This window comes from Mauremys mutica, chromosome 4, assembly GCF_020497125.1.
Source record: "Mauremys mutica isolate MM-2020 ecotype Southern chromosome 4, ASM2049712v1, whole genome shotgun sequence".
In the NCBI taxonomy this organism is placed as follows: domain Eukaryota; kingdom Metazoa; phylum Chordata; order Testudines; family Geoemydidae; genus Mauremys; species Mauremys mutica.
The window spans coordinates 97,616,124-97,642,061 of NC_059075.1; the positions used below are offsets into that span (position 1 = coordinate 97,616,124).

Below are 25,938 nucleotides of genomic sequence, written 5' to 3' on the forward strand. Positions count from 1 at the left end.
AACCACTTCTTCCATCATTAGCATCCCAACCTGTAGGTGAAAGAAGTACTGCCACTCCTTTCAGATATTTCCTTTGTTTGTTCACTTATGTAAACACTCTGGGTAGCAGTCAAAAGTATCAAAACAATTGCAGGGGATAAAAATTCTGTAGCTCACTGGTAATATGGACACGGCCACTAGTCATGCCCACCTATAATCTAACAGGCTTGCCTAAATCAGCTCCTCTGTAGCATTTTGTGGAATCAAATTTGGTATCACTTCCTACTTCTCATGCTGATACTCATCATCCTTGTAGCAAACTCTGCCATCTTGTGCTGCAGTTGCCTCCTAGCTAGTTACAACAGACTGTATCTCAGCATCTTACTACATGAAATGTTCATATTTGCACCATTTTTCTTCCTATGGGTTTATAAGGGGGGGGAGGGATAGCTCAGTGATTTGAGCATTGGCCTACTAAACCCAGGATTGTGAGTTTAATCCTTGAGGGGACCACTTAGGAATCTGGGGCAAAATCAGTACTTGGTCCTACTAGTGAAGGCAGGGGGTGGGACTCAATGACCTTTCAGGGTCCCTTCCAGTTCTATGAGATAGGTATATCTCCATATACATTTTTATTTTTATTTTTTTATACAAGGGTCATATAGTCTAACCCCTTGCCAAGATACAGGATTTGTTGTCTAAACCATTCAAGACAGATGGCTATCCAGCCTCCTTTTGAAAACCTCCAAAGAAGGAGCTTCCATAACCTCCATAATTGCCCTGTTCTATACGCTCCCCGTGAAGCTTTGATACAGGCCACTGTTGGAGACAGGATATTGGGTCAGATGGACCATAGTCTGACCCAGTATGGCAGCTGTTATGATCTTATGTTACCAGGTGAGACCCCAAACCAACACTGGTTCATTTTCTGGTTCCAATCTGGATGCAGATGAAATCCAGTAAGAACAGTCATTCTTCCAAGACTCTGTGAGATACATGTATTCTACAGTATCAGCCAATGATCACAGTACAACTTCAGTGCTTTGAAACTAATTCTGTCTGCTGATCTGTCTAAGCTTTTATATTGTGTTCATCACCATGCTGCCTGAGCACTTAACAGGAGGAGGATGGTTGGGGATACTGATTCCAGACATAATACATTCAACCATCAGTTGTCCCAGAAGCATCTCTCTCGATTTTAATTTTCATGCTCATGGTGGTACAATGTAATGTTGCTGTACCACCTGCACAGCTGAGTTACAATACATTTCTGTCAGTACCTAAGTATTACTGTCCTGAAATTTAAAGCAGTTACAATTTAATTTTACCAAAAATGAGTCATTTTTTTTTAAAATGTAATAAATGCTGTGTTTTTATTTCAGCTCTCCTCCACTTACTGAAAAAGAAGTTGAGGTAAGCAATTTAGTAAACTCAAGATTCACAGATTTTTTTTTTCAAGGCCAGAAGCAACCACTGTGATCCTCTGGTCTGACCTCTGCATAACACAGACCATATCTTCTATGTTGAACAAGAACATTCATTATAGAAAGATATTCAATCTCAATTTAAAAACTTTAGGTGAAGGAGAATCCAGCACATCCTTTAGGAAATTGCTCCAATGCACGGGTTCTCAAACTGGGGGTCGGGCCCCTCAGGGGGTCGCGAGGTTATTACATGGGGGGGTCACGAGCTGTCAGCCTACACCTCAAATCCCACTTTGCCTCCAGCATTTATAATAGTGTTAAATATATAAAAAGGTGTTTTTAATTTATAAGGGGGGTGGCGCTCAGAGGTTTGCTATGTGAAAGGGGTCACCAGTACAAAAGTTTGAGAACCACTGCTCCAATGGTTACTCACCTTTCCTGGGCCGGGGGAGCGGGGGGTGAGGGCGAAGGGGATTAAGTGCCTTATTTCCAGTTTGAATTTGTCATGAAAGTTCTTGGTTCTGTATAATTCAGATTATGCTCTTAATTCTATATTTTATTTTTTAAAAATTCAGTTATCATGATACTTCTGTGTTTTCTCTGCTGCGTTGGTTTGTATCTTTTGTAGTATGCTGTCAATTTTGTGAAGTGAAAGGATAGCTGGTCTGTTACAGAATAATTTAGCAATTGTCTGTGCTCAGTTAACTGCCATGAATGTGAATGGTTGTGAACATAAATACCCACCAGCACAAGAATAGTATAGACTGGGGGTATTGTGACACTTTCTTATCACATCTATGTGAAATATAAAGGCCCAGTTTTTCAAAAATGACCACTGCTTTTACAGTGCCTCAATTTTAAAGTACCTAACTTTGGACATTGTAACTTAGGCCTGGTCTACACTACGCGTTTAAACCGAATTTAGCAGCGTTATACCAATTTAACCCTGCACCCGTCCACACAATGAGGCCCTTTATATCGATATAAAGGGCTCTTTAAACCGGTTTCTGTACTCCTCCCCGACGAGAGTAGCAGCGCTGAAATCGGTATTGCCATGTCGGATTAGGGTTAGTGTGGCCGCAAATCAACGGTATTGGCCTCCGGGAGCTATCCCACAGTGCACCATTGTGACCGCTCTGGAAAGCCATCTGAACTCGGATGCACTGGCCAGGTAGACAGGAAAAGCCCCGCGAACTTTTGAATTTATTTTCCTGTTTGCCCAGCATGGAGCTCTGATCAGCACGGGTGGCGATGCAGTCCCAAATCCAAAAAGAGCTCCAGCATGGACCGTACGGGAGATACTGGTTCTGATCGCTGTATGGGGAGACAAATCTGTTGTATCAGAGCTCCGTTACAGAAGATGAAATGACAAAGCATTTGAAAAAATCTCCAGGCTATGATAGACAGAGGCCACAGCAGGGACTCAGCACAGTACTGCATGAGAAGCGTAACAGAAAGCCAAAGAATCAAATGGACGGTCATGGAGGGAGGGAGGGGGTACTGAGGACTCCAGCTATCCCACAGTCCCCGCAGTCTCCGAAAAGCATTTGCATTCTTGGCTGGGCTCCAAGTGACTGAAGGGTCAAAAACATTTTCCCGGGTGTTTCAGGGTGTATGTCGTCAATTTACACCCTTCACCCCCCCCCCGAAAGAAAAGGGAAAAAATAGTTTCTTGCCTTTTTTCAATGTCACCCAATGTCTACTGCATGCTGCTGGTAGACGGGGTGCTGGAGAGCTAAGCAGCAGCATCCTCTCCGCTCCCCTCCCCGGTGGCAGACGGAAGGACTGGTATCCGTTCTCATCATCAGCCCGTGAGTGCTCCTGGCTGGCCTCGGTAAAAATAGGAATGACTCCTGGTCATTCCCAGCAGATGGTACAGAACGACTGGTAACCGTCCTCATCATAGCAACTGGGGGCTGATGGAGCTCAGCCCCCCCCCCCCCCCCCCGTCATGCATAAAGAAAAGATCCTGTACTGCCTGGACTATCATAGCAGTGGAAGGCTGGTTTCCTCTCCCCCCCTACCCTTTAATGTCCTGCCTGGACTATCATAGCAGCTGAAGGCTTCCTCCCCATCATTTTATCTCACTAAAAAGTCTGTGTTTCTTATTCCTGCATTCTTTATTACTTCATCACACAAATAGGGGGACACTGCCATGGTAGCCCAGGAGGGTTGGGGGAGGAGGGAAGCAATGGGTGGGGTTGTTGCAGGGGCACCCTCTAGAATGGCATACAGCTCATCATTTCTGCGGGATCTCTGGGGCTCTGACACGGAGCGGCTGTGTTCTCTGGTTCTCTAGTACATTTGCTCCATATTCTAGGCAGGACTGACTATTTTTAGACAAAACATAGGAAGGGAATGACCCAGGGGGTCATTCCCATTTTTGCCTATGCACCCCCGGCCGACTTTAGCGAGGCCAGCCAGGAGCACCCATGATAGCAGCAGATGGTACAGAACGACTAATAACCGTCATCTCATCGCCAATTTACAATGGCATGGTAGACGGTACAATATGACTGGCAACCATCTCTGCTATCTTGCAATAGCAAATGAATGCTGCTATGTAGCAGTGCAGTACCACATCTGTCAGCAGCATCCAGTACACATATGGTGACAGTGACAAAAGGCAAAACGGGCTCCATGATTGCCATGCTATGGCGTCTGCCAGGGCAATCCAGGGAAAAAGGGCACAAAATGATTGTCTGCAGTTGCTTTCCCGGAGGAAGGATTGAGTGATGACATTTACCCAGAATCACCCACGACACTGTTTTTGCATTGGGATCTCAACCCAGAATTCCAATGGGCAGGGGAGACTGTGGGAACTATGGGATAGCTACGGGATAGCTACCCACAGTGCAACGCTCCAGAAATCGACACTAGCCTCGGTACATGGACGCACACTGCCGAATTAATGTGCTTAGTGTGGCCGCATGCACTCGACTTTATACAATCTGTTTTACAAAACCGGTTTATGTAAAATCGGAATAATCCCGTAGTGTAGACGTACCCTTAGAGAGGATGCAGATCACTTACAACTCTAATCAGCTGTTGTCCAGCTATGCGGGAAGGAGAACAGGAAACGCTGGATGTGGTTTTATTAGGTCTCAGCTTTATTATTAACTGTCTGGGAGTACGTGGCAGATAAAGTGTTCAGTGCAGGCAATTCCATGATCATTTCAACATATACCTATAGGCATGGGCGGTGGGTATAATAGGCCAGGGCAGGCTATGCCTTCTGTTGTGCAGCCGCCCCTTCCCTGAGGCCCCACCCACCAGCTGCGATTGCTGCCTGCCTACCTACCTGCACTTCACTTGCCCCATCCCCAGGTCCCGCTGCTCACTGCATTGCTTCTCCTCGGGGGCAAGGGATTGAGGAGGGATGCTGTGAGCAAGCGGCAGGCACAGGGCTCTGGTGGGGGAGTGAGGCAGCTTGGCCGGGCACTGGGGCTGCTGGCTTGGACTGGCACTCAGGCAGGGGGTGGGGGAGAGAGACTCGGGCGGGGGGCAGACAGGAGCGGCTCGGCCCAGTGCTCAGGTGGGAGTGGCTCAGCGCTTGGTGGAGGGAGGGGCAGCTTGACTCAGCCCGGCATTGGGGCTGGCTCGAGGGCAGCTTGACCTGGCACTGGGGCCGGCTGGGGTTGCTGGGGTGGGCAAGCCAGGGCTCCTCTGGTTGCGGGGGAAGGGGGGAGTGCTCAGGGCTCCTCCTGTTACGGGGAGGTGGGTTTGGGAGCTCCAGGGGGCAGGGGCAGGGCCGGCAGCCTAGTAGTAGCCTCCCCAAAGTGGGGGTTCACCCGCTGCCCATGGGGGCCTTCCACCAGCCCTCCCCCTTTCCCATCCTGGTCCCCAGGCCACCTGCTTCTGGGACCTTACCATCCTCCCCCTCAAATGAGGGGTAAGGTGGTCTATAAAGGAGGGGAATTGGCACCCTGCCATGCCAGTTACAGGAGCCCCGAATCTCTCCTTTCTGCTACCTCCTTTAAATCCTTTACCAGACCATTTATCTGATAACTGATTCACTTTCCTACAGATTACCTGTGCAGTGCAGGTAATAATATTTCAATATGTACCAGCGGCCTTCCATCATCCTTCACGGTGCTGGGACCTTATCATCCCTCCCTATTTACATACCTCCTAGCTTTGTCAACCCCAGGGGGCTTCACAGCTCCCTGCCACATCCTGTGTTGCAGCATGGCCAACCACACAATTTTTACTTCAGGGAAAAGTTCTAAGATCTATCCCAAGTTCCTTTTAGCCTACCTTCGAGAGGGTGCTGATCACTTACAACTCCAGCCAGCTGGAAGCGTGAGGTCTCAGCACTTCACAAAGTCAGCCCTAATGGGTCTAAAATTTAAACATCCAAAAAATTGAGTATCAAAGGGGTAGCCGTGTTAGTCTGGTTCTGTAGAAGCAGCAAAGAATCCTGTGGCATCTTATAGACTAACAGACGTTTTGCAGCATGAGCTTTCATGGGTGAATACCATGCAAGCAGTGGATGCAAGCAGTGGAAATTTCCAGGGGCAGGTGAGTATATATAAGCAAGCAAGAAGCAAGCTAGAGATAACGAGGTTAGATCAATCAGGGAGGATGGGGCCCTGTTCCAGCAGCTGAGGTGTGAAAACCAAGCGAGGAGAAACTGGTTCTGTAATTGGCAAGCCATTCACAGTCTTTTTGAGGCTACTTTTAAGAATATGCCCTAAAAGCTTTAGATTTGTGACAAGCAGTAATGTATTTGTAAAGAAGGAAATACTCTCAAAAGCAGGTTCAAGAAAATGTCAGTTGATAATCTTTTGCTGCCTGCTATAGCAGATGTTTATGTCCTAGAGAAACATTTCTAGTAAATCCATGAGCTTATCCCTGGATTTCCTTTGCACAGACTGCCTGTTTAAAAAACTTGGGGACCCTTGGGGAAAGTCCAGCTAAATAACATAGACATTTGTGATTCTGATACATAATGTTGTTAGGTAGTCTAATTCCTTCATTACACATGTCAGTCACACTATGCTGGTATTTCCGAAAACATTGAGGAAAAGAGACACTGCAGCACACATAATAACTAATCTCAAAGAGGAAGTTAAAAATCAAATAATATAATCTCCAAAAGATAATGTAATATTTAATTTTATTGTATGTGAGGGGCCTAAGCCTGTGGTCCTTACTTAGGCCAAACTGCCAGTGAAGTCAGGTAAGTCATTTCTTACCGGTAATTTCTTTACCAGAATAGAAAGTTCTAGTATACGATCGCTATTATTACAAAAGCCCTTTATTTCCCTCCCCCCCAACAGACTGTGTTTGTACAACTTTCCTTGGCCTTCAGAAATGATAGTTACACCTTGGAATCTAGAATTAACCAGGCGGAGAGGGAGAGAAATCTTACTGAGGAGAACACTGAGAAGGAACTGGACAACTTTAAAGCAGCCATTATGGTAAGAAAACAGGGATAAATTCTCTTCTCATTTAAACCAGTAAAACTCCACTGATGTCAATGCAGATACACCTGCTAATACCAGATGTGAATTTGATTCACAGACTTCATTTTCTATCGCTTTTACTTTACTATTTTCACCATGACAAGGCAACCAGTCAAAGCTTGTAAGTAGGTATTAGAGAAAGATACCTAGGCTTGATAACCTCCGGACTTAGGGCAAGACTGTGGCTTTTATAGACATAATTCCTCCTGGAGCTCCCCAGTCTGCAGAGGAAGTGCAGCTGTTGTGGCACCCTTTAAGCCAGCAGTGTAGAGAGCATTGCACTGTCTCTCCCCACCGTGCACACACACTTTGGGGAGTAGAAGACCTGTAATTGTGCTCAGCCCTAGTGTGAGAGAACGGGGCAGGGCACAATATAAACTGTGACATGGCTGGGAATGCTGCAGGAATGAAGCATTTCTGGGTCTGCAATGGAGCACTTAGCCATGGAGAGCAGAGGTGGGATCTTATTGTCATTCGGTAATAAACCTAAATGGACAGTTTAGGTATGATATTGAAAGGTGTTGAAGGCAGCTCACTCTTCAATATCTTGAAGTTCATGGCTTGACATAATGCCTTACTGGAGGTGTTAAACAGAGGCATGGGAAATGGAATAGTGAGCTTCCATAGGACCCCGTTCGGGTCAATGAAACCCCCTCGGTAAAAATACATGTTGTCCCTGGACTCTTTTCCACTTCTTACATAGCTTCCAGGGTGGCTGTTTTTTGCTTCTAATAAAAGTTTGTCAGCTATCAGCAGTTACCTTTCTTGTATCCAACTTTCCAGCTCTCCCTGGATTTTGTAACTGAAATGCCAAATAATTTCGAAATGTGTCAATTTACAATACACTGCAAAATTCCTTGTGCAGCAAAAGCAGCAGAGACCTAGGTACCACAGTGATAGCTACAGTATTAGGTAGACAGAATGATGTACTGATCTGGGGTTGATAAATAGTTAAAAAGCATAAGGCAAGATTCACCCATTATATTTGGCAAGCAGGGCACACAAAGTTATGAAACTGAAGAAGGATACAATTAAACAAGGATTGTGATGTTTACATTTTTTCATTGGGATTTCAAAACTGTATTTGAGGATTATCTGTACCTAAAAATGTGGGGGTTGTAGTGCTGCTTTCTCCCCTGTTCTTGGCTGTTTAGAGAGCTTTAAGTAAGCAGAGATGATCTATTAAATTTCATGTCTTCATTTATAGTAATCCTTTGTGTACATACACATTTTTATAGCTAATGCAGAAGGGCGCTTTGAAATGCAGCCTATTAGTCATTTGTAGTAATACAAATATTTCAGTTTAGAATCATTTACTAGAGAGAGAGACAGTAAGGATCATGTTAACAGCACGGGAGAAAAGTAGCTAATTTCCCCTCCTCATTCCAGTTCACATTGAACAATTTGGACTTAAATGGCTACTTTATATAACCTGTGATGATGTGTCTAATTTTTACTAAGCAGAGTCTTATTTCAAATGTTTTGATCCTTGACAAAGGGGCAAATTAGCCCAGGGGAGTTCTTGTATTACACCTGGCTCATATTAGGGCCTACGTCTGCACCTTTGGAACTCAATGGAAGATTGCCTGTTCATTTCTGTAGGAGCAGGCCCATTGAACAGTGTTGCCAACTCCCATGATTCTTTCAGGAGCTTCATGATATTGATGTTTTATTTAAAGCCCCAGCTCTCGAAGACAACTGATAACATGAGAATCTCAGCTTTCATTTTTTAAAAAGGTTTTAGTCCACATGGTTGCATAAAAAAGCTTAAAAATGTAACCTAAAGTCTCAAAGACCAGATGGCACATAAAACCCCCACACACATTGGTTTAAAATCATGAGACTTAAAAATAGATCTCATGATATTTAGGAGTCCCCTACCTTCATGATTTTTGAATATTTGGGGTCTGTAATAGTGTAAAAGTCATATTCATGATGACAGCTGTAGGTTTTTCTTTCAGGTATAACAACATAAACAAATAAAACTACAAATAAAATCTGAATCACAGATATCCATGTTTATTTCTGATTCAGGGGTCCCTTTGAAGTTACTGCAGCCCTTTGACATTGAAACATGCTATAGAACATAGAAATTTGGGGGATTTGGGCCATTCTTTTTTAAATAAAGTGACAAAGAACTAAATATTACAGAGAAAAGCAGTCACTAATTAGGAAAAGAGTTGTTCACTAAGGTCCTAATTCAGCAAAGCATATGAACACATGCTTAACTTAACTATGTAATCCCATTGAAATCATGTACTTACATGCTTTCCTGAATCAGGGGCAGCTCTACCTATTTGGCCGCCCCAAGCAGTCATACGCGGGAGGCGCCCCGGAGCCGCGGGAGCAGCGGACCTCCCGCGGGCATGACTGCGGAGGGTCCGCTGGTCGCACGGCTCGGCTGGACCTCCCGCGGCTGCGGACGGTTCGCAGGTCCAGCGGCTCTGCTTGAGCTGCCGCAGGCATGCCTGTGGGAGGTCCAGCCGAGCCGCGCGACCAGTGAACCCTCTGCAGTCATGCCTGCGGGAGGTCCACTCGTCCCGGGGCTCCGGTGGACCTCCCGCAGGCATGACTGCGGCAGGTCCGCCGGCCCAGCCTGCCGCCCCCCCGGGAAAGGGCCGCCCCATGCACGTGCTTGCCGCGCTGGGGTCTGGAGCCGGCCCTGTCCTGAATTGGGGCCTAAATTACCAAAGTGATTTGAGTTAGTATATACAGATATTTCTAATTCATTTCTCACCTATCCACGGGATTGTTATCTGTTTTTTGCAGGCAATACTAGAGAAAGTCATGCTGTTTGCTATTGCTCTTTTTTCCTTTCTGAGTTCTTGGAAAGTTAAGGGTTGATAGCTTATCAAAATGTGAATGTATCATGGAAATTAGAAAAGCTGAAGAGACTTGTTGACATCTATTACACTTGCAAATTCAAGAATTCTTTGGGTTTTGGAAACAGATTTGTAAATGGTCATTACTATAAAGGTTACATTTCTAAAGTTGTACGTGGCCTTTAGCAATAAGACTTCCATTGACTTCAGTGGGAACAGCACTTCAAATGTGCACCCTCTGAATATTTGCCTCTAAAATTCTTATCCCATGCTTTGATGTTTTGGTGCATTCTTTCACTTCAGTCTTCAGCTGCCTTATGGCATCACTATGAACACAGAGAAACTTGCCAGAAGCTGTTGGACGATATTGCTGTACTACATCGTTTGGCTGCTAGACTCTCCAGTCGTGCTGAAATGGTTGGAGCTGTTCGCCAGGTAAGACTATTTTAAAAATCTCCAGCATGTTCCTTGATTTCTCTACTTTAGATCACATTTTAGATCTTAATGAAAAAAGTTAATGTTTCATATAGTTGCACATGTATGCGCATGTGTAAATATATTATGTCTCTCATCATGCGATGCATTTACACACACCAAATTTTTCTGTAGTTTATATTAATCCTTCGGAGTTTATCTGTCATTGTGACTGGTTTAAACCAATTAATGTAACATCAGATACCATGCTATTTCCCTCAGTATGTCATGTGTAGGTAATAGAATGGACGCAGAGGGAAACTACCCTTGACGCCACTCAACATTTGTATGATGCATATAATTTTAAATAATAGTTATTTCACATACAAACCAAGTAGTTATAGTAACATTTTGTGTATGAGAATTTGTGTATAAATGTATGATCTGATCATCATAAATATCAATATGGTCAGTATATGTCCATGTATGTGCTGGGATTCAGGTGTGGGAGATAATTCTATTTAGCCTGAGGAGTTCCCAGTCTTGAAAGTCCTTTTTGAACAACTATTCCATACTCAGCTCTGTCAGAACTTGGCAGACACAGAGATGAATGATTTGTTTAAATAGTATAGGAGTTACCCCTGTATTTCTCTCACTTTAGGAGAAACGTATGTCAAAGGCCACAGAAGTAATGATGCAGTATGTGGAGAATTTGAAGAGAACATATGAAAAGGATCATGCTGAGCTAATGGAGTTTAAGAAACTGGCCAATCAGAATTCTAGCAGAAGTTACAGTGCATCTGGTAATAATAGTGTTTAAAGGCTTGCCTTTAATCACATGGGTTTATAGTGCTATTTATCTTGTAAAATCAGGTATTGTGAACCTTCTCAGGTACAGAAGCAGATTTTACAAGGTATCTCCCAACACAGATTTGTGTATAGTATCTGCAAGAGGTCTCAGGCCTGGTTGGATTACCCTATTTTAAGAGTATCTTTTTGAATTTCCCTTGTATATGACACAAAGCTACTATATCTAATCCTGCAGTTGTCAGGTGCACACCATCTCCCATGAAAGTCAATGGAAATTTGAGAGACAATGTGGGTGAGATAATAGCTTTTATTGCACCAACTTCTGTTGGTGAGAGAGACAAGCTTTTGAGCCACACAGAGCTCCTCTTCGGGGCTGGAAAAGGTGCTCCCAGCGTCACAGCAAAATGCAAGGTGGAGCAGATGGTTTAGCATAAGTATTAGCACATATTGTAAGGGACCATTCAAGGTAGACTGGCCAGTTAACCATAGGCGGCGAGTTCTATGGGCCCGTGGGGCCCAGGCCCCACCAATAATCCTGAAGCTAGGCCCAGCTCCACCAATGTTTGGGCCCCAGGCCCTGTGCTTTGGGGGTCCCCGCGTTGCAATGCCGGGCGCTCTCACCGCAGCGGCAGCTCCCAGGAGAGGCCCCAGCAGCGACTGGGCTCACAGCCCATTGGCCGGGAACCCCAGCCAATGGGAGCTGCCGGGGGCGGTGCCGGAGCTGCCTGGCCACGCCTCCACAGCAGGGAGGGGGAGCGAGCCACAGGCAGCGGCTGAGCCCTGGGCAGAGCAGCAGCAGCGTCTGTCCCTATCAGACAGACTCAGCCGGTGAGCTGTGGGGGCAGCCAGACACACAGACACAGCCGGGGAGGGGGGGTTGGTGGGGGCAGCCAGACAGACACAGCTGGGGGGTTGTGGGACAGACAGACACAAGGACACAGCCAGGGGGTGGTGGGACAGACAGACACAAAGACACAGCCGGGGGGGGGCGGTGATGGGGACAAACAGACACAGCTGTTGTGGGACAGACACACACAGCCGGGGGTGGTGGGGGCAGCCAGACAGACACAGCTGGGGGTTGTGGGACAGACAGACACAAGGACACAGCCAGGGGGTTGTGGGACAGACACACACCAGGGCACAGCCAGGGGGGTTGTGAGGACAGACAGACGGACACAGCTGGGGGGTTGTGGGGACAGACAGATGGAGCCGTGGGCGGGGAAAGGAGCAGCAATGGGCACCCCGGGGCTGGTATAAAATACACAGGATGGGGGGGGGGAGCTTCCTGAGGGGACTATAGCAACACCCCCTGCAGAGCAGACCCAGGTTGCAGCTGGCTCCGCCCATCACAGCCCCCTGCCCCACAGAGACCCACACAACCCTCTGCCCCTCGAGAGACTCCCAATGACCCCTGTGCCCCTGTCACTCCTTTCCAGAGAGCCCTCCCCTTTGTGCCAGCCCACTCCCCTCCCCCACTGCCTCCCCTCCTCCAAAGCTCCCTACAATCTCCCCCTTTGCCTTCCGCCCCCCAGCCCAGCCCATTCCATTGGCCGGGAGGCTCCCAGTCTAGTGGCTATCAGGGCCCACGGGAGCTGCACATGAGGCAGGGTGCCTGCCTGCAGATGCAGACCTGCCTGGCTGTGCCTCCACAGCACAGGGAGGGGGAGCCACAGGTGAGCAAGCCCTGGTCATCATCACAGGCCCAGTAATTCTCTGGATATTTAATTTCACTGAGGCAAAATGTGTGCATTTATGGGTTGAATGATTGAATGACATAATACCCACCTGCCCGCATTGTCCATCACTAAGTCCAGTAATTTTGTCAAGTGTTTGTTGCACAACATGGTGCTGCCTACCCCTACCTTGTGCTTCAGGGGGTGATGGGGTCCAGGGCAGCCTGTTATAGAACTACCTGATTAGTAATTGGATATGTTGGCTGGCATCTTTTTTTACGTGTTCGCTCCCCCTGATGTTAGAACCTGGCTACACCACTGGGGAGGGGAGCTTCCTAGACCTGTGCAGCTGGGGCTTAGGTGAATTTTGTGATACTGTGCCCCTCCCCAGCTACCACCCTGCAGTCCCCACTCCTACACCATGCTGGGCAAGGGGCAGCCCCATCCCCAGTGAGGCTATGGTGAGGGGTGGCAGCAGGGGAGGCCACACGTGATGGCTACCTCCTCCCTCGGTACCCACCATAGGGGAGGCGAGTGGGCTTTCTGGACCTTAGAGGGACATAGGAGCATGTGCAGTGAACTGTGGGGGAGAGGAGGGGTCCCTCCCCTGGAGCTTGCTGCTGCCAGGGAGGGTGGAGGGGAGTCCTCTTTGGCCCTAGCCCTGGGGCAGCCTGTCTGCACCCCAAGTTCCTTATCCCCAGCCCTGCCCCAGAGTCCTCACCTGATGGGAAAAACACGCAACTTAAATTTGGTGGTCAGTTTAGAGTATCATAGAATATCAGGGTTGGAAGGGGCCTCAGGAGGTCATCTAGTCCAACCTCATGCTCAAAGCAGGACCAATTCCCAACTAAATCATCCCAGCCAGGGCTTTGTCAAGCTGGGCCTTAAAAACCTCTAAGGAAGGAGATTCCACCACCTCCCTAGGTAACCCATTCCAGTGTTTCACCACCCTCCTAGTGAAAAAGTTTTTCTTAATATCCAACCTAAACCTCCCCCACTGCAACTTGAGACCATTACTCCTTATGTCCTCTGCTACCGCTGAGAACAGTCTAGATCCATCCTCTTTGTAACCCCCTATCAGGTAGTTGAAAGCAGCTATCAAATCCTCCCTCATTCTTCTCTTCTGCAGACTAAACCATCCCAGTTCCCTCAGCCTCTCCTCAGAAGTCATGTGCTCCAGCCCCCTAATCATTTTTGTTGCCCTCTACTGGATTTTCCAATTTTTCCACATCCTTCTTGCAATGTGGGGCCCAAAACTGCACGTAGTACTCTAGATGAGGCCTCACCAATGTTGAATAGAGGAGAATGATCATGTCCCTCGATCTGCTGGCAATGCCCCTACTTATACAGCCCAAAATGCTGTTAGCCTTCTTGACAAAGGCCAGAGGAGGGAGTGTTAGTGCCTGTGCGGACTTCTGGGAAGTGCATGGGGTGGAAGGGGATGCTGGGATGCTCTGGAACCACTCCTTCAAAGCCAGTCAGGACTCTGGGGGAGCCTCCTCTCTGAGCAGACTGTCTCCAGGGCAAGAAGCGTACACCTTCCTGGGTCTGACCTTGGAGCATTCAGCATGCCCTTCCACACCATGCACTTTCCGCAGTGAGTCCGCCCAGGCGGGGTCCTGGGGCAGCCAGAGGTCCCTGTGCCCCAACTCCGCAGTCAGATGTGACTCTCAGCCAGACTGTAAAACAGAAGGTTTATTAGATGACGGGGACACAGTTTAAACAGAGCTTGTTGGTACAGAAAACAGAACCCCTCTGTCAGGTCCATCTTGCGGGGTGGGGAGCCCAGAACCAAGTTCTGAGTCTCTCCCCATTTCCCCAGCCAGCTCCAAACTGACACTCCCTCCTCTGGTCTCTGTGTCTCTTCCGGACAAGGAGGCCACCTGATCTCTTTGTCCCCAACACCTTCAGTTGGCATCTTGCAGGGGAAACTGAGGCACCCACACAGTATTCAGAGAAAATATTAAGAACATTCCCACTTCATCACAACAGGTGCAACAAAATATAATACTGTATATTGAAGTAGGCAAGTGCTGCTTCTGACTTTCCACTTTTAATTGACCCTTGTAATCTTGTGGCGCTGACGCATTGTAGCTTCATTTTATATCGGCTTATAGGGCGGGAGCAGGGAGGCACCACCATTTTGGGCCCCACCAAAAATTATACAAACCTGCCGCCTATGCAGTTAACCCCTCTGCAGTCATAGGCAAAAGAGGAGGATAGTGGGTTATGGATTGTTGTAATAAGCTATAAATCCAATGTCTCTGTTCAGTCCATGATTTTTAGTATCTAGCAGAGTTATGAATTTAAGCTCCCAGGCTCGTCTTTTGAAAGTGTTGTGCAGGTTTCCTTTGAGGATGAGGACTGATATTTCAGACATACTGATCACTTTGTGAATTGTTCTCTCACAGGTGATAGGGTGATTTTGGCTTTTATCATTTTCCTGTGTGAGTTCCTTCGAGAGTGCAAGGATTGTCTTGTTTCACCCACATAGTTGTTACTGAGACATTTAGTGTGCTGGAGAGGTACACCACATGTTGTGATAAACATGTGTAGGACCATGGATCTTGAAAGTTGTCGGGGGTTGGTGGGTGTTGATCATTGTAGCAGTGGAAATATGTCTGCATGTTTTGCATCTGTTGTTCTGGCAGGGTCTGGTGCCACTTCGAGGTGGTGGTCCTGGTCTGTGAAGAGCTTGCTTCTGATGACGAGCTTGGAAATGGGGGCTGTTTGAAGTCCAGAAATGGGGTGGGGGTTCAGGAAAGATTGCTTTCAGGATGGGGTCCCCATCCTGTATGGGTTGTATTTGTTTGATGATGCACAGTTTGGGGTGGAAGGTGACAGCTATGGGTGTGGTTGGAGGAAGTTTTATTTTTCTATTGAAACAGATTCTCTCAGGGTACTTGGGTGGCTCATTCCACGATGCTATCTACTTCTCTGGTGGAGTGTCATTTTTTGGTGAAGGTGGTTTTAGGTGTGTTAAAGGTGTATATCCCTCCTGAACTTTGTCCTCAGAGTATATTTCATGGCATCTGAGTTATCTGCCTTTGGATTACAGATTTCTTAGTGTTTTTGGGGTGGTTACTGGATCTATGAAGGAAGGTGTGGTGATCTGTGGGTTTCTTGTACATGGTTGTCTGTAGGATTCCGTTGTTGAAGCTGATTATAGGAAATTGATGCTAGTGTGGGAGTGTTCCACACCAGCAACCACCAGGGCCGCCCAGAGGATTCCGGGGGCCTGGGGTCTTCGGCAGTGGGGGGCCCTTCCATTCCGGGACCCGCCGCCGAAGTGCCCCGAAGACCCGCGGCGGGGACCCCCCCGCCGCCGAATTACCGCCGAAGCGGGACCCGCCACCGAAGTTCAGCTCGGTCTTCGGCGGTAATTCGGCGGTGGGGGGCCCCCACCGCGGGTCTTCGGGGCACTTCGCCAGCGGGTCCTGGAACAGAAGGGCCCCCCTCCGCCGAATTACCGCCGAAGACTGAGCTGAACTTCGGCGGCGGGTCCTGCTTCGGCGGTAATTCGCTGGCGGGGGGTCCTTCTGTCCCGGAGAGGAAGGACCCCCCGCCGGCTAAGACTGGGAGCAGAAGAAGCTCCTGCGCCCGGCTCCGCAAGAGTTTTCCAGGCCCCCCCGGAGCGAGTGAAGGACCCCGCTGCAGGGGCCCCAAAAAACTCTCATGGGGGCCCCTGTGGGACCCGGGGCCTGGGGCAAATTGCCCCTCTTGCCCCCCCCCCCCCCTCTGGGCGGCCCTGGCAACCACCTGTCCATTAAACTGTCTCCAACACTCCAACTTCCTGGACACCACAATCAGCTTCAACAGTGGTGCAATATGTATAGTGTGTGAAACTGAACTAGTTTAAGAAGTAAATAGACACTGACTACATTGAAATAAATTTAAATACTTGAAGAACAACTGATGATGCATGGGAAACTTTTAAAAACATTCTGTTTGGAAACAATTCTTGTTTCTACTGTCTATATTAAACATTTTATCTGAGCATTCTTTACTACTAAGAATATTTGCATGAAAACAGGATCTTTGTTTCTTGAGAGAGCTCATGTAAATGGTTTTCATTATAAAGAGCATGAGAAAAGAAATACAGGAAGTCCATGATAGAAGCAATATTATTTCTATATGGAACATTTTTCAGAGTTTCCAAAAGACATCAGTCACTTTTTAAAAACAAAACACTGGATATTTAACATCTTTATAAAATCTTGTATGTATAGGCTTGTTTTATGGTAGTCTCTAGGATCACAAGTTTGGCTGTTTGTTAAATACTCACTGGACATGCTCTTGCATGTGTTTAGAGTTCGTTTTCAGCAGACATCAATTCTGCAAAGCTGCTATGTCTCCTTAAAATAGATTATGAAAGCTTTTGTGCAATGCCTATATAATACATTTTATATTTTATCAGCTAAATTTACTAAGTACAGTTATTCTAGTTAGTTATCCAAGTACCATAGGCCCAAATTTTTATATTTAATTGCATTACTTGCATGTATGCTGATTTTTGCCTGTTTTCTATAGGACTGTCTCAGAAGTAAGATGCGATGAAAAGGGATTTCTTCCAGTAGGCAATATTTTAAAAGAAGACGTTGATACTTCTTTGCTGTCATTTCTTCGTTGCTTTTGCTTATGTAGCCTACTGGAAGTTTAAGTATGAAAACTTTCTTCTGAAAAATCAGCATATAGGAACAGCCAGTAGGCCAGATTCTGATCTCAGTGGTAACTGAAGTCAGTTGAAATAAGTGGAGTCCTTACAAATTTCCATTGGGTTAACTGAGATCAAATCTAGTTCATATATCAATTTTATTTATAGGGATTTAGCCATATAGTCTAACGCTGTTCTTTATCTACTGTCTTCCATGCAGAAGATGGAGTGCCTCGTTCATCTAGATCCATGTCTCTTACTGTTGGAAAGGTATTCTTACAATATTAACAGAAATTAAACTGTTAAGTAAAGATTTTACATAACAAAAGTTCAATCACCGTCTAAATATATGGAGTTTTATTGCCTACTCCAGTCCTGATAAACCTGCAGTGCAGTTTGTGTGGTGGACAATTCAAATATTTTGGAATTTTGTAAAATTGAGAATAACTGTATACAGTAATAAATAGTAATTCTTGGAATTAATTGAAAATGTATAAAGGGGCCTCATTAATTTGCTTCAGAATAATAGTGTTTTAAAGCACAATCCTGCTTTACAGTCCATGGCCAGATCCTCAGCTGTGACTTTCACAAGTTCAGCATCAGGCCAAGAATGACTATATGAATAGGGGTTGCAGGATCAGTCTCTTAGTCAGGTTCTGAAATTGTTATTCTTAGCAACCACATCATTTCCACAACACCATAGTCATAATCCAGTAGTTTTTAAGGTGTGGCTCACTGATCCAGTCAGCACAGGAAAATCTTTTTTTTATTGTTTTGTTAAAGCATTCATAACAAAGATATTCTCCATGCTTGATATTGTAGCCTGACTTATTAATAGCTTTAACAAAGCTAGTTTTAAATATGTGCATAATCCTAGGCTTTGGAGATCCAGCTATAAGGCAGCTCCCTAAATTCACTAATTAATACAGCTGAGAACCTATTCAGCTAATAGGAAATTTGATGTGTATATGTTGTTCAACTTCTGCATGCTTTATTTCATATTTATATTCCATCATTTGTAATAGTTAGGTCCAGATTGTTCCCAGCCCCATGCAGATACTCAGTGGGAAGAGAGAGGGAACAAGAAGCCTCCTTGATTGTCCCTCTCTGTCCAGGTGCCACCCATACTCTCATTCCTTGCACTCTCTGCACACAAGGAGCAAGAGACTTGAGTATCTGCAGCAGTGCTAGACTCTCCAGAAATGGTAGGGCTGTCCTTCTTCTCCCCTTCCATACCAGCAAGTAAAGATCAGCTGGCATTTGGGGAGCATAGTGCACTGTACTTAGATAAAGATTGTCACAGTGTACATTCAGGCATGCACTCACCCGGCACATCTGGAAGGCATATTGCCTGAGTAGGAAGGTTCAAATTCCGTCCCACCCCCATGCTTTTTCTCTTGGGGAAAAAAAAAAAGCAGCAGCAGCCTGGGAAATTCCACACCAAAAATTGTGTTAAAAGAATCTTAAGTTTGCACAGTTAAATACTCAGAAGTCAGGAACTACCAAGCTAAGGTTGCACGTACCATTTTAACTCCTCTTCATCTCTATATGCATTTTGATAGTCTTTCTTGGTTTACATTTTATTTGTTTGTTTGTTTGTTTATAACCAAAAAAAAGCAGGGGGGGGGGGGGGACTGAACAAAAGACCAAACAATGTAAAGGAATGGGAAAAGAGGGAAAGGAGACTGACATCTTGGTTTCCATCCACTATGGATTAATAAAAGGTTTCTAAGAAGGTTGACTAAAACTTTTAAGCTTTGTCTGAAGTCCTTCTTCTCTGAAACATTACCTGCTCTTTAGCTGCCAGGTCAGCCAAGTCGCTGAGCCAAGCTTCTATCCCTGGAGACAGTCTGCCCTTCCATCTCATAAGCAATATGAGTCATTTGCCTACAAGCACTGCTCTAGAGAAGTAAGCTTTCCATGAGTTGGAGAGTTTTCAAGATGATGAGCTGTATCCCAAAACACAGTTCTGGGAAGTAATTTTTAAGGAGGTATCTATTATCATCCTAACCTTGCTACTTACTCTAGCCGAAACAATTGTATCCTGGAACAGTCCCAAAACATGTGAACCAGTGTGGTTCCACAAAAAGAACAGGAGTACTTGTGGCACCTTAAAGACTAACAAATTTATTTTAGCATGAGCTTTCGTGAGAGCATGTGGTTCCAGGAGACCCACATCTCCAACAGCAGTCTGCTTTGGCAAGATCCATGAGCTGTAATCTATGCAGGGACCAGTGTTTTGCAAGGCATTTCCCCATTGTCTAGGGCTCAAAAATATACAGAAATCTTTGTTTCAGGCCTGTCACAGGCAATCTGAATTAGGAAGGTCTTTTGGGCCAGGAAGTCAGGCTGTAATTGATTGGGTGTACCTACAGATGGAGCTCTCTCCACATCGACTGTAATTCTGGCATCTCTGCTGCTCCCAGTGCATTGGGGCCAAATATGTCCTTCAAGAAATGCTTAAGCTGTGGGTAATACCATGCCACTGGACCAGGCAAATAGTATTGTAGTTGGAATACTTGGAAAAGAAGAAACTTGATCCTCAATTGAGAGACCCAAATTATCCCCTTATCCATCCACTCTCTCCACATTAATGGTTTCTGATTGATTTTCAACAATGGGCTGCCCAAAGTACAGCATCAATGTGTGAGAAGGGATGGAATTTAATATTTTTAGCCAAACTGGCCCATGTTTATTTGGTTGTTAATATTTATGGGGACATTTTATGATTAAAACAGTAATGGGCTGAACCCAGCCTTCCTGCCAGCGGGAGAAGTTGAAGGCTGATAGTCTTTAATTACACGATCACATACTGTTTCTCAAATTTATAATATTGTATACATTTTCCTACTACCTTATATATCATCTTCTAATTTATACTTAAACTGTTATAATGTTTTTGTGTTAGACTACAACTTTATGCTTTAATACTTTAGACCCCAAGTCAGGAAAGCACTTAAGCACGTGCTTAACTTTTTGAAGTTAGCACTTAAGTCCCATTTACTTCACAGTTAAGCAGGTGCTCAAGTGTTTTTCTGAATAGATACATTTCTGAATCAGGACCTTAGTCAGCAGCCATTTATCAGACCTTTTCTTTTCAAGCAATAGGAAGTGCCAACTCGCTTAGGGGCATATCAAGGCACTTAACTACTAAATTAATTTATCTGCCAACTTATCTGACCTATATTTACCAGCAAAAAATCACTCTTACTCTGTTACATTTAATCTGTAATATATTGTATATATTGTAATATAGTGTGTAAATTTACTGTGTACTTTTCTTATAAAGGATGGTCATGTCTTTGTCTGGTATATACAGAGTGATACACAGTACTACAGAATGCTAGATATGGGTCTAATTTTGTAGAAAAAAGTGTATAATACTATACTGTGTTGTTTAAGAAGCAGTATGTGATCATGCACTTAAAGATTATATCATGATGGATACACCCAAAGGGGGCAGAGTTAAGGTTGCACATGCCACCACTTCCTGACTTTTGCAATATTAACATTTTCTTAATATAGTTTTATGTATGTCTTATCCAAAATAGATAATTGTGTTTGCTGCTGCTAGTTATAGGTTAGAATATTTCTGTTGTATGGATTGTATGAATCTGCGTCTTTACAATACCTACCAACCATAGGGAATTATCCTTCAGTTGAGCTTCTTGTATAGTAAAGTTTGTTGTTTAATGACAGACTATGCCTCGGAGGAGAGTCAGTGTTGCTGTTGTTCCTAAGTTTAACTCATTACACATTCCTGGCCAGTCACCTACTACGTCACCCATACCTTCAATGCCATCCCTGGTAAGTAAAAATAAGTCTATAATTTAAAGAAATTAACATGTTTCTTAAACCAGTGTCATATAGGACTGAGCAAACATTTCTGAAAAATCTGAGCCCATTTGACATTGTAAATTTGAGTGATTCAAACTGAACTCAAGTATATGAGTATAAACTGGGAATATCCATGCTATTGTCTCCTCACCTTTTCTCAGGACAAAAATTTATGAGACCCCAAAGCTTGAGGAAATGCTTCTAAGAAGCCTCACGCCCCCAAGCCTACCTAATTGATTAGGGCTTCATTAGGACACACAGGGAATTTCCCAGTGCCATGAGCCTGAGTGGAATCTGTGACCCAACCTTTGTGATGGGGATAGTCATAGGTGGCTATGTAGCCCATGCTGCATAAAGGAAGTACCCCCCCTCCGAATCAGTTTCCTTGTCTGCTTACCTTAGGAACCCAGTGACGCTGTATGTCAGCTGACTGGGGCCCCTAGGCAGCTCAAAGTATAATCAGATTCTACATTATAGTTTCTGTTTATTCAGTGGTAATGTACTATGCATAAAAAAGTAAAAATTATCTCCACAGCGGGGATGATAATTTCAGTCATTTACTGCTCTGTTAGTGTGACAGCTTCTAATCAACTGTCACAAAAGTCTTCATTATGAACCCAAACTGAAAAACTCATACAACAGAAATGTTTAACTCCCACGATAGCCTGGGATAAGTAGCATATTCAGCTCCTGTGTTGCCTTTTTTGTGTACAGTGGCATAATCTGGTACTACATATTGTTTGCACATTAAAGAGGAACCAAATAAAACTTGAGCCTAACAAATCTACCAGGTACTCCTAGCTTGAAAGACAGACTAACAGATCCAAGATGACAGATCTAAAACTTCTAAAGTTGTATGGTCAGGGCTCTCTACTGGAAAGCCAAAGCCTCTTTAATGGGGATTATTGCAGACAAGCAGCTGAAGAGCAGCACGTCTGACAGAAATGTCTTCAAAGGGGCAGTATTTTTAGCTGGGTGGGAGTTAAAATGAATTTTATCTTTTAAATTGAATTAAATTTAAAAAACAACATGATTGCATGACTGTTATGTCATTATGTGCCCACAAGAATTGTTTAAAGACATGAATGGAGGTGAAAATTTCATTGTTAAAATTTCTCATTGAAAACCCCAAAGAGGAAGCACAATATACAGAAAAGGAAGAGACTAGAAAATAATCAACATACTACACAGTAGTCAGTGCACAACAAAAGGAAGAGACCAAATGACACATACATAAAGGAAGCAAGGTAGAAAGAGAGGCACAAAAGTGGCAAAAACAGCTACTCATAATCTTTAACGTCCATTGTTTACAGAAGTAGTTTGAGAGCTCAATTTTCAGGAGATTTTGTGTGATGTATTTGGGCAGAAAAACTTCAGATAAGAAACCCATTAACTTTATCATCATACTGAAGTTGCATTAGAAATCAATTCATGAAACTTAACATTGCATCAAATCTAACATTTTACTTATGTTTTCAATTCACAGTCTGAATCACCCAATGGAAGAAGTAGTCTGACATCTACTCCTGCCCTACCAGCCCTTCTAGAGAAGTGAGTGTTCTTAGGTTGTTTTTCATATTAGATTTATTAGACAATGAATGTATTTGATATAAAAATGCAACAATTTCTGCAAGGGAACTAAAATGATGGGATTATGGTCCTTGATGTCAATGAAGCTATACTGATATACACCAGCTGAGGATCTGACCCTATTATTCTACTACTGAGTGATCATGTTTTGCATTTCCTGTTTCATGTATGAAGTTGTAACTTAATGAAGCAATGTAACTTTCTTAGAAAATCAGCAATTCCATTTCTACAAAACTAGACTCAGATCCTGCAATCTGATCTACACAGGTAGTCATATGTTCGGTTAGCCCAGGCCCCACTAGAAACACTTACTTTTAAAAATGAAATTTCCTTTGGAAAATAAAGGATTCAAAGTACAATGAAAATGTTTCATGAAACTCTACAAAGCTTCAGAAACCCATCATTTTTACAAAAGTTCTAGAGGTTTCACAAAACTCAAAATTCCACCAGCTTTTTATCATCCCTACAGTGCATGAACTGTACTCAATAGTATATAATGGTTCTGTGCTCTGAGATTTGAGAGGTCGTGATTTATTTAGTGCCACATTTAACAAAAATTGCTGCTTAATTTAGTTGACCATCATTATGATGCTATGCAAATCTTTCAATGGTTTGGATTTAAATTTAGACATGTTTTTAGATTTCAGGTCTTTATTGCACCCATATAGTATATGTTTCATGCCGCTTTTAAGCAAGATGAAAGCGGAAATGGGTACATCCAGAAAAATTTCAGCACACAACAGAACAGCTCCATAACATGCTTTCCAAAGCTTTTGTCTGCTATATTGTCTCAGAAACTATCTCTCTGGACCTTTTTCATCATGTCACAGTGCTGATGTATCTATCAGCCTTAAAAACTCTTTCTTTCTTCCCTGTCTCTGTTCTTTTCCCCCACTGTGTTCCTCATTTTTCTTTTTTTCAGCCTTAGATCTGAGTTCAAGCTGCTGGTTCTAAGTGTAGTCCTTAAAGCTGTGTGCACCTTGTACAGCCCCACAAAGGTCCAGCAAACTAGCCCATAGAGAGAGCTCTGTTTCTTTAATTCTTCAGTTCGTGAAATAACAATCCTTCTTTTCTTTAAACATTCCTCATTTTTGCTTGTCTGGGCACATATTTTGTTCATACTGCAGACTGTCTGCCCAAAGTGTTCTTTATCAACATATTCTGCTTCTTAATTTTCTTACATTTTACACTTTAGTATACTCTAATACAGTGAAACCCCGCTATAACATGATGATTGGGGTCCAAAAAATTGGATTGCGATAAATGCGGGGTCGCGGTATAGCGAGGCTTACCATTTCAAGCTGGTCAGTTTCAAGCTGGTCAATTTCTCTTGGGCAGAAAACGACTTGCATTTGCAAACTGCCCATAACAGTAATGGAAAGAGTGCAGCTCCAGCAGCGGGGGCTCTCAGCCATGCAGCGGGAGAGGGAACCGCTTGGGGAGAGCAGGGGAGACGTGCAAGGGGCAGAGGAAGAGCGAGGAGCACCTGGGGAGGAGAACAGCTCTTCTCACCAAAAGAAGAAGTGGGGGTAAGGGGGGAAAGAGGCAGTGGGGAAGGCACATTCCATTTTTTGTTGTTTTTTTTCCTTCGGCGGCGCTCCAACCTCTTTTTTTTTTTTTTTTTTTTTTTTTGCTTGGGGCGGCCGGAGCCACCTTATGATCGCCTTATATCCAAATTTGCGTTATTGCAGGGCGCGTTATAGCGGGGTTTCCCTGTACCAGTTTCCCCTCTTCCTGCTCCCTTCTTTTGAACCATTAATGCAGAATTAAAGGGTCTCTGTCCAACGCTTGCATCTAACAGTCCTTTCCCAGTATTCCCCTTGTTATGTTATATAATCTCGAACATCTGCATTGATGATGGTACAATGACCTCTGTTGACAGGTGCTTTGTCGTCTGGCCACACCAGCAGAAAGGCAGGAGGTAATGGATGTGGTTTAATTAGGCCACAAATTTATTCACTTAAAATATCTGGGAGTAGCCAGCAATAAATTGTACAGTGCAGATCATCATTTCCACATAATCCCCAGCTGGGTCCCAGCCATCCTGCTGCTGGGCAGTGCTGCCCTTCTTCGCCATCATTGAGGGGGGCTGTAAAAGGAAAGAGGGTTAGCGCTCTGCTGTACCAGACATAGGAGCCCCCAATCCCCCCTTCTTGGGCTCCCTCAAGGGATGTTTTCCTTCAAAGCCCCTTTGAATCCATTTGATCTGATAACCATATCCCTTCCGTACGGAGTACCTACACTGGACATCTGCCACAATGAGCTTGGCTGCCTCTGGCCCATCCCCCGCAAGTTTCCAAGATAGTTACTGATTCCTTCCTTAATAGCAGACAACAATGTCTCTAGTTGCATTGGTGTACCCCATCCTCCCTAAATAACTTGGGTGCCCAGTAAGCTATGTCCGGATGAAGAATTACCAAAGCCCTTTCATTACCTATGAATTTAGCCACTTCCCTATTCACATATCCCCCAGTCATATCAATCCATGGAGGCTTCACAGCTTCCGGCCACACTCTGCACTGTAATATGTCAGACCAAATAATTGTCATTCCAGGGCAAAAATCCTGGATCTGCCCCAAATCCCTCTTAGCTCTGATCATCAATTCAGCTCCCCTACACCTTCCCAAATCATTTTCACCAAGGTGAACAATAATCGCATCCAGTGCCTGCTTCTGGGCCTTCAAAGAGTATACATGGGGCATTACAATGAGCAAGCCTCTCCTTCCGTGCCAGCTCTGAATTGCCTCACTACCAAGACCCAGCTGTTCCCTCCAGGCAATCTGGAAGGCCACCTAAGCACCCAGTATACAATGCTGTGCTCTCAGATCCAACACCATGGCTCCCTTGGCCTGTTTGAATGATTCTGAAATTGGAAGCACAGGAGAATTAGCTTTGATTCTCTACCTGGGGTCTCCCCTACATCCTGTATGCATTTGAATGCCATCACCCAATTGCCTGCATCACTGTGGCCCCTCACCCAAGTTGGGCCGAAGCTTTCGTAGCCCCGATTTGGAATGAGCGGGAATTAAATTCATCCACTGGTAGCTCCAACTTTGTAGGCCTATTTCTGAAAATTGCAACAAATGTATATGTTATGAGGATTCTTCCATCTCTGTTCTTCCATCCCCAACCAGTCTCATTGCTATATAAGTCCTTAATGCCCTCACTGGGTAAATCCTGGCCTCAGGGCCGCCCAGAGGGGGGGGCAAGAGGGGCAATTTGCCCCAGGCCCCGAGCCCCACAGGGGCCCCCACAAGAGTTTTTCGG

General features: G+C 44.8%; 1 protein-coding gene across 1 annotated transcript in view; it reads left to right on the forward strand.

Moving 5' to 3' along the window:
* The window catches only part of IRAG1 (inositol 1,4,5-triphosphate receptor associated 1), an 89,486-nt gene that overhangs the window by 48,585 nt on the left and 14,963 nt on the right, over nt 1-25,938 (forward strand). The window contains exons 11-17 of the mRNA XM_045015068.1: nt 1,362-1,392; nt 6,686-6,826; nt 9,997-10,128; nt 10,769-10,910; nt 17,465-17,514; nt 20,944-21,051; nt 22,568-22,632. Coding sequence (XP_044871003.1) covers nt 1,362-1,392; nt 6,686-6,826; nt 9,997-10,128; nt 10,769-10,910; nt 17,465-17,514; nt 20,944-21,051; nt 22,568-22,632 — 669 coding nt within the window. The remainder of the gene's footprint in view (nt 1-1,361; nt 1,393-6,685; nt 6,827-9,996; nt 10,129-10,768; nt 10,911-17,464; nt 17,515-20,943; nt 21,052-22,567; nt 22,633-25,938) is intronic.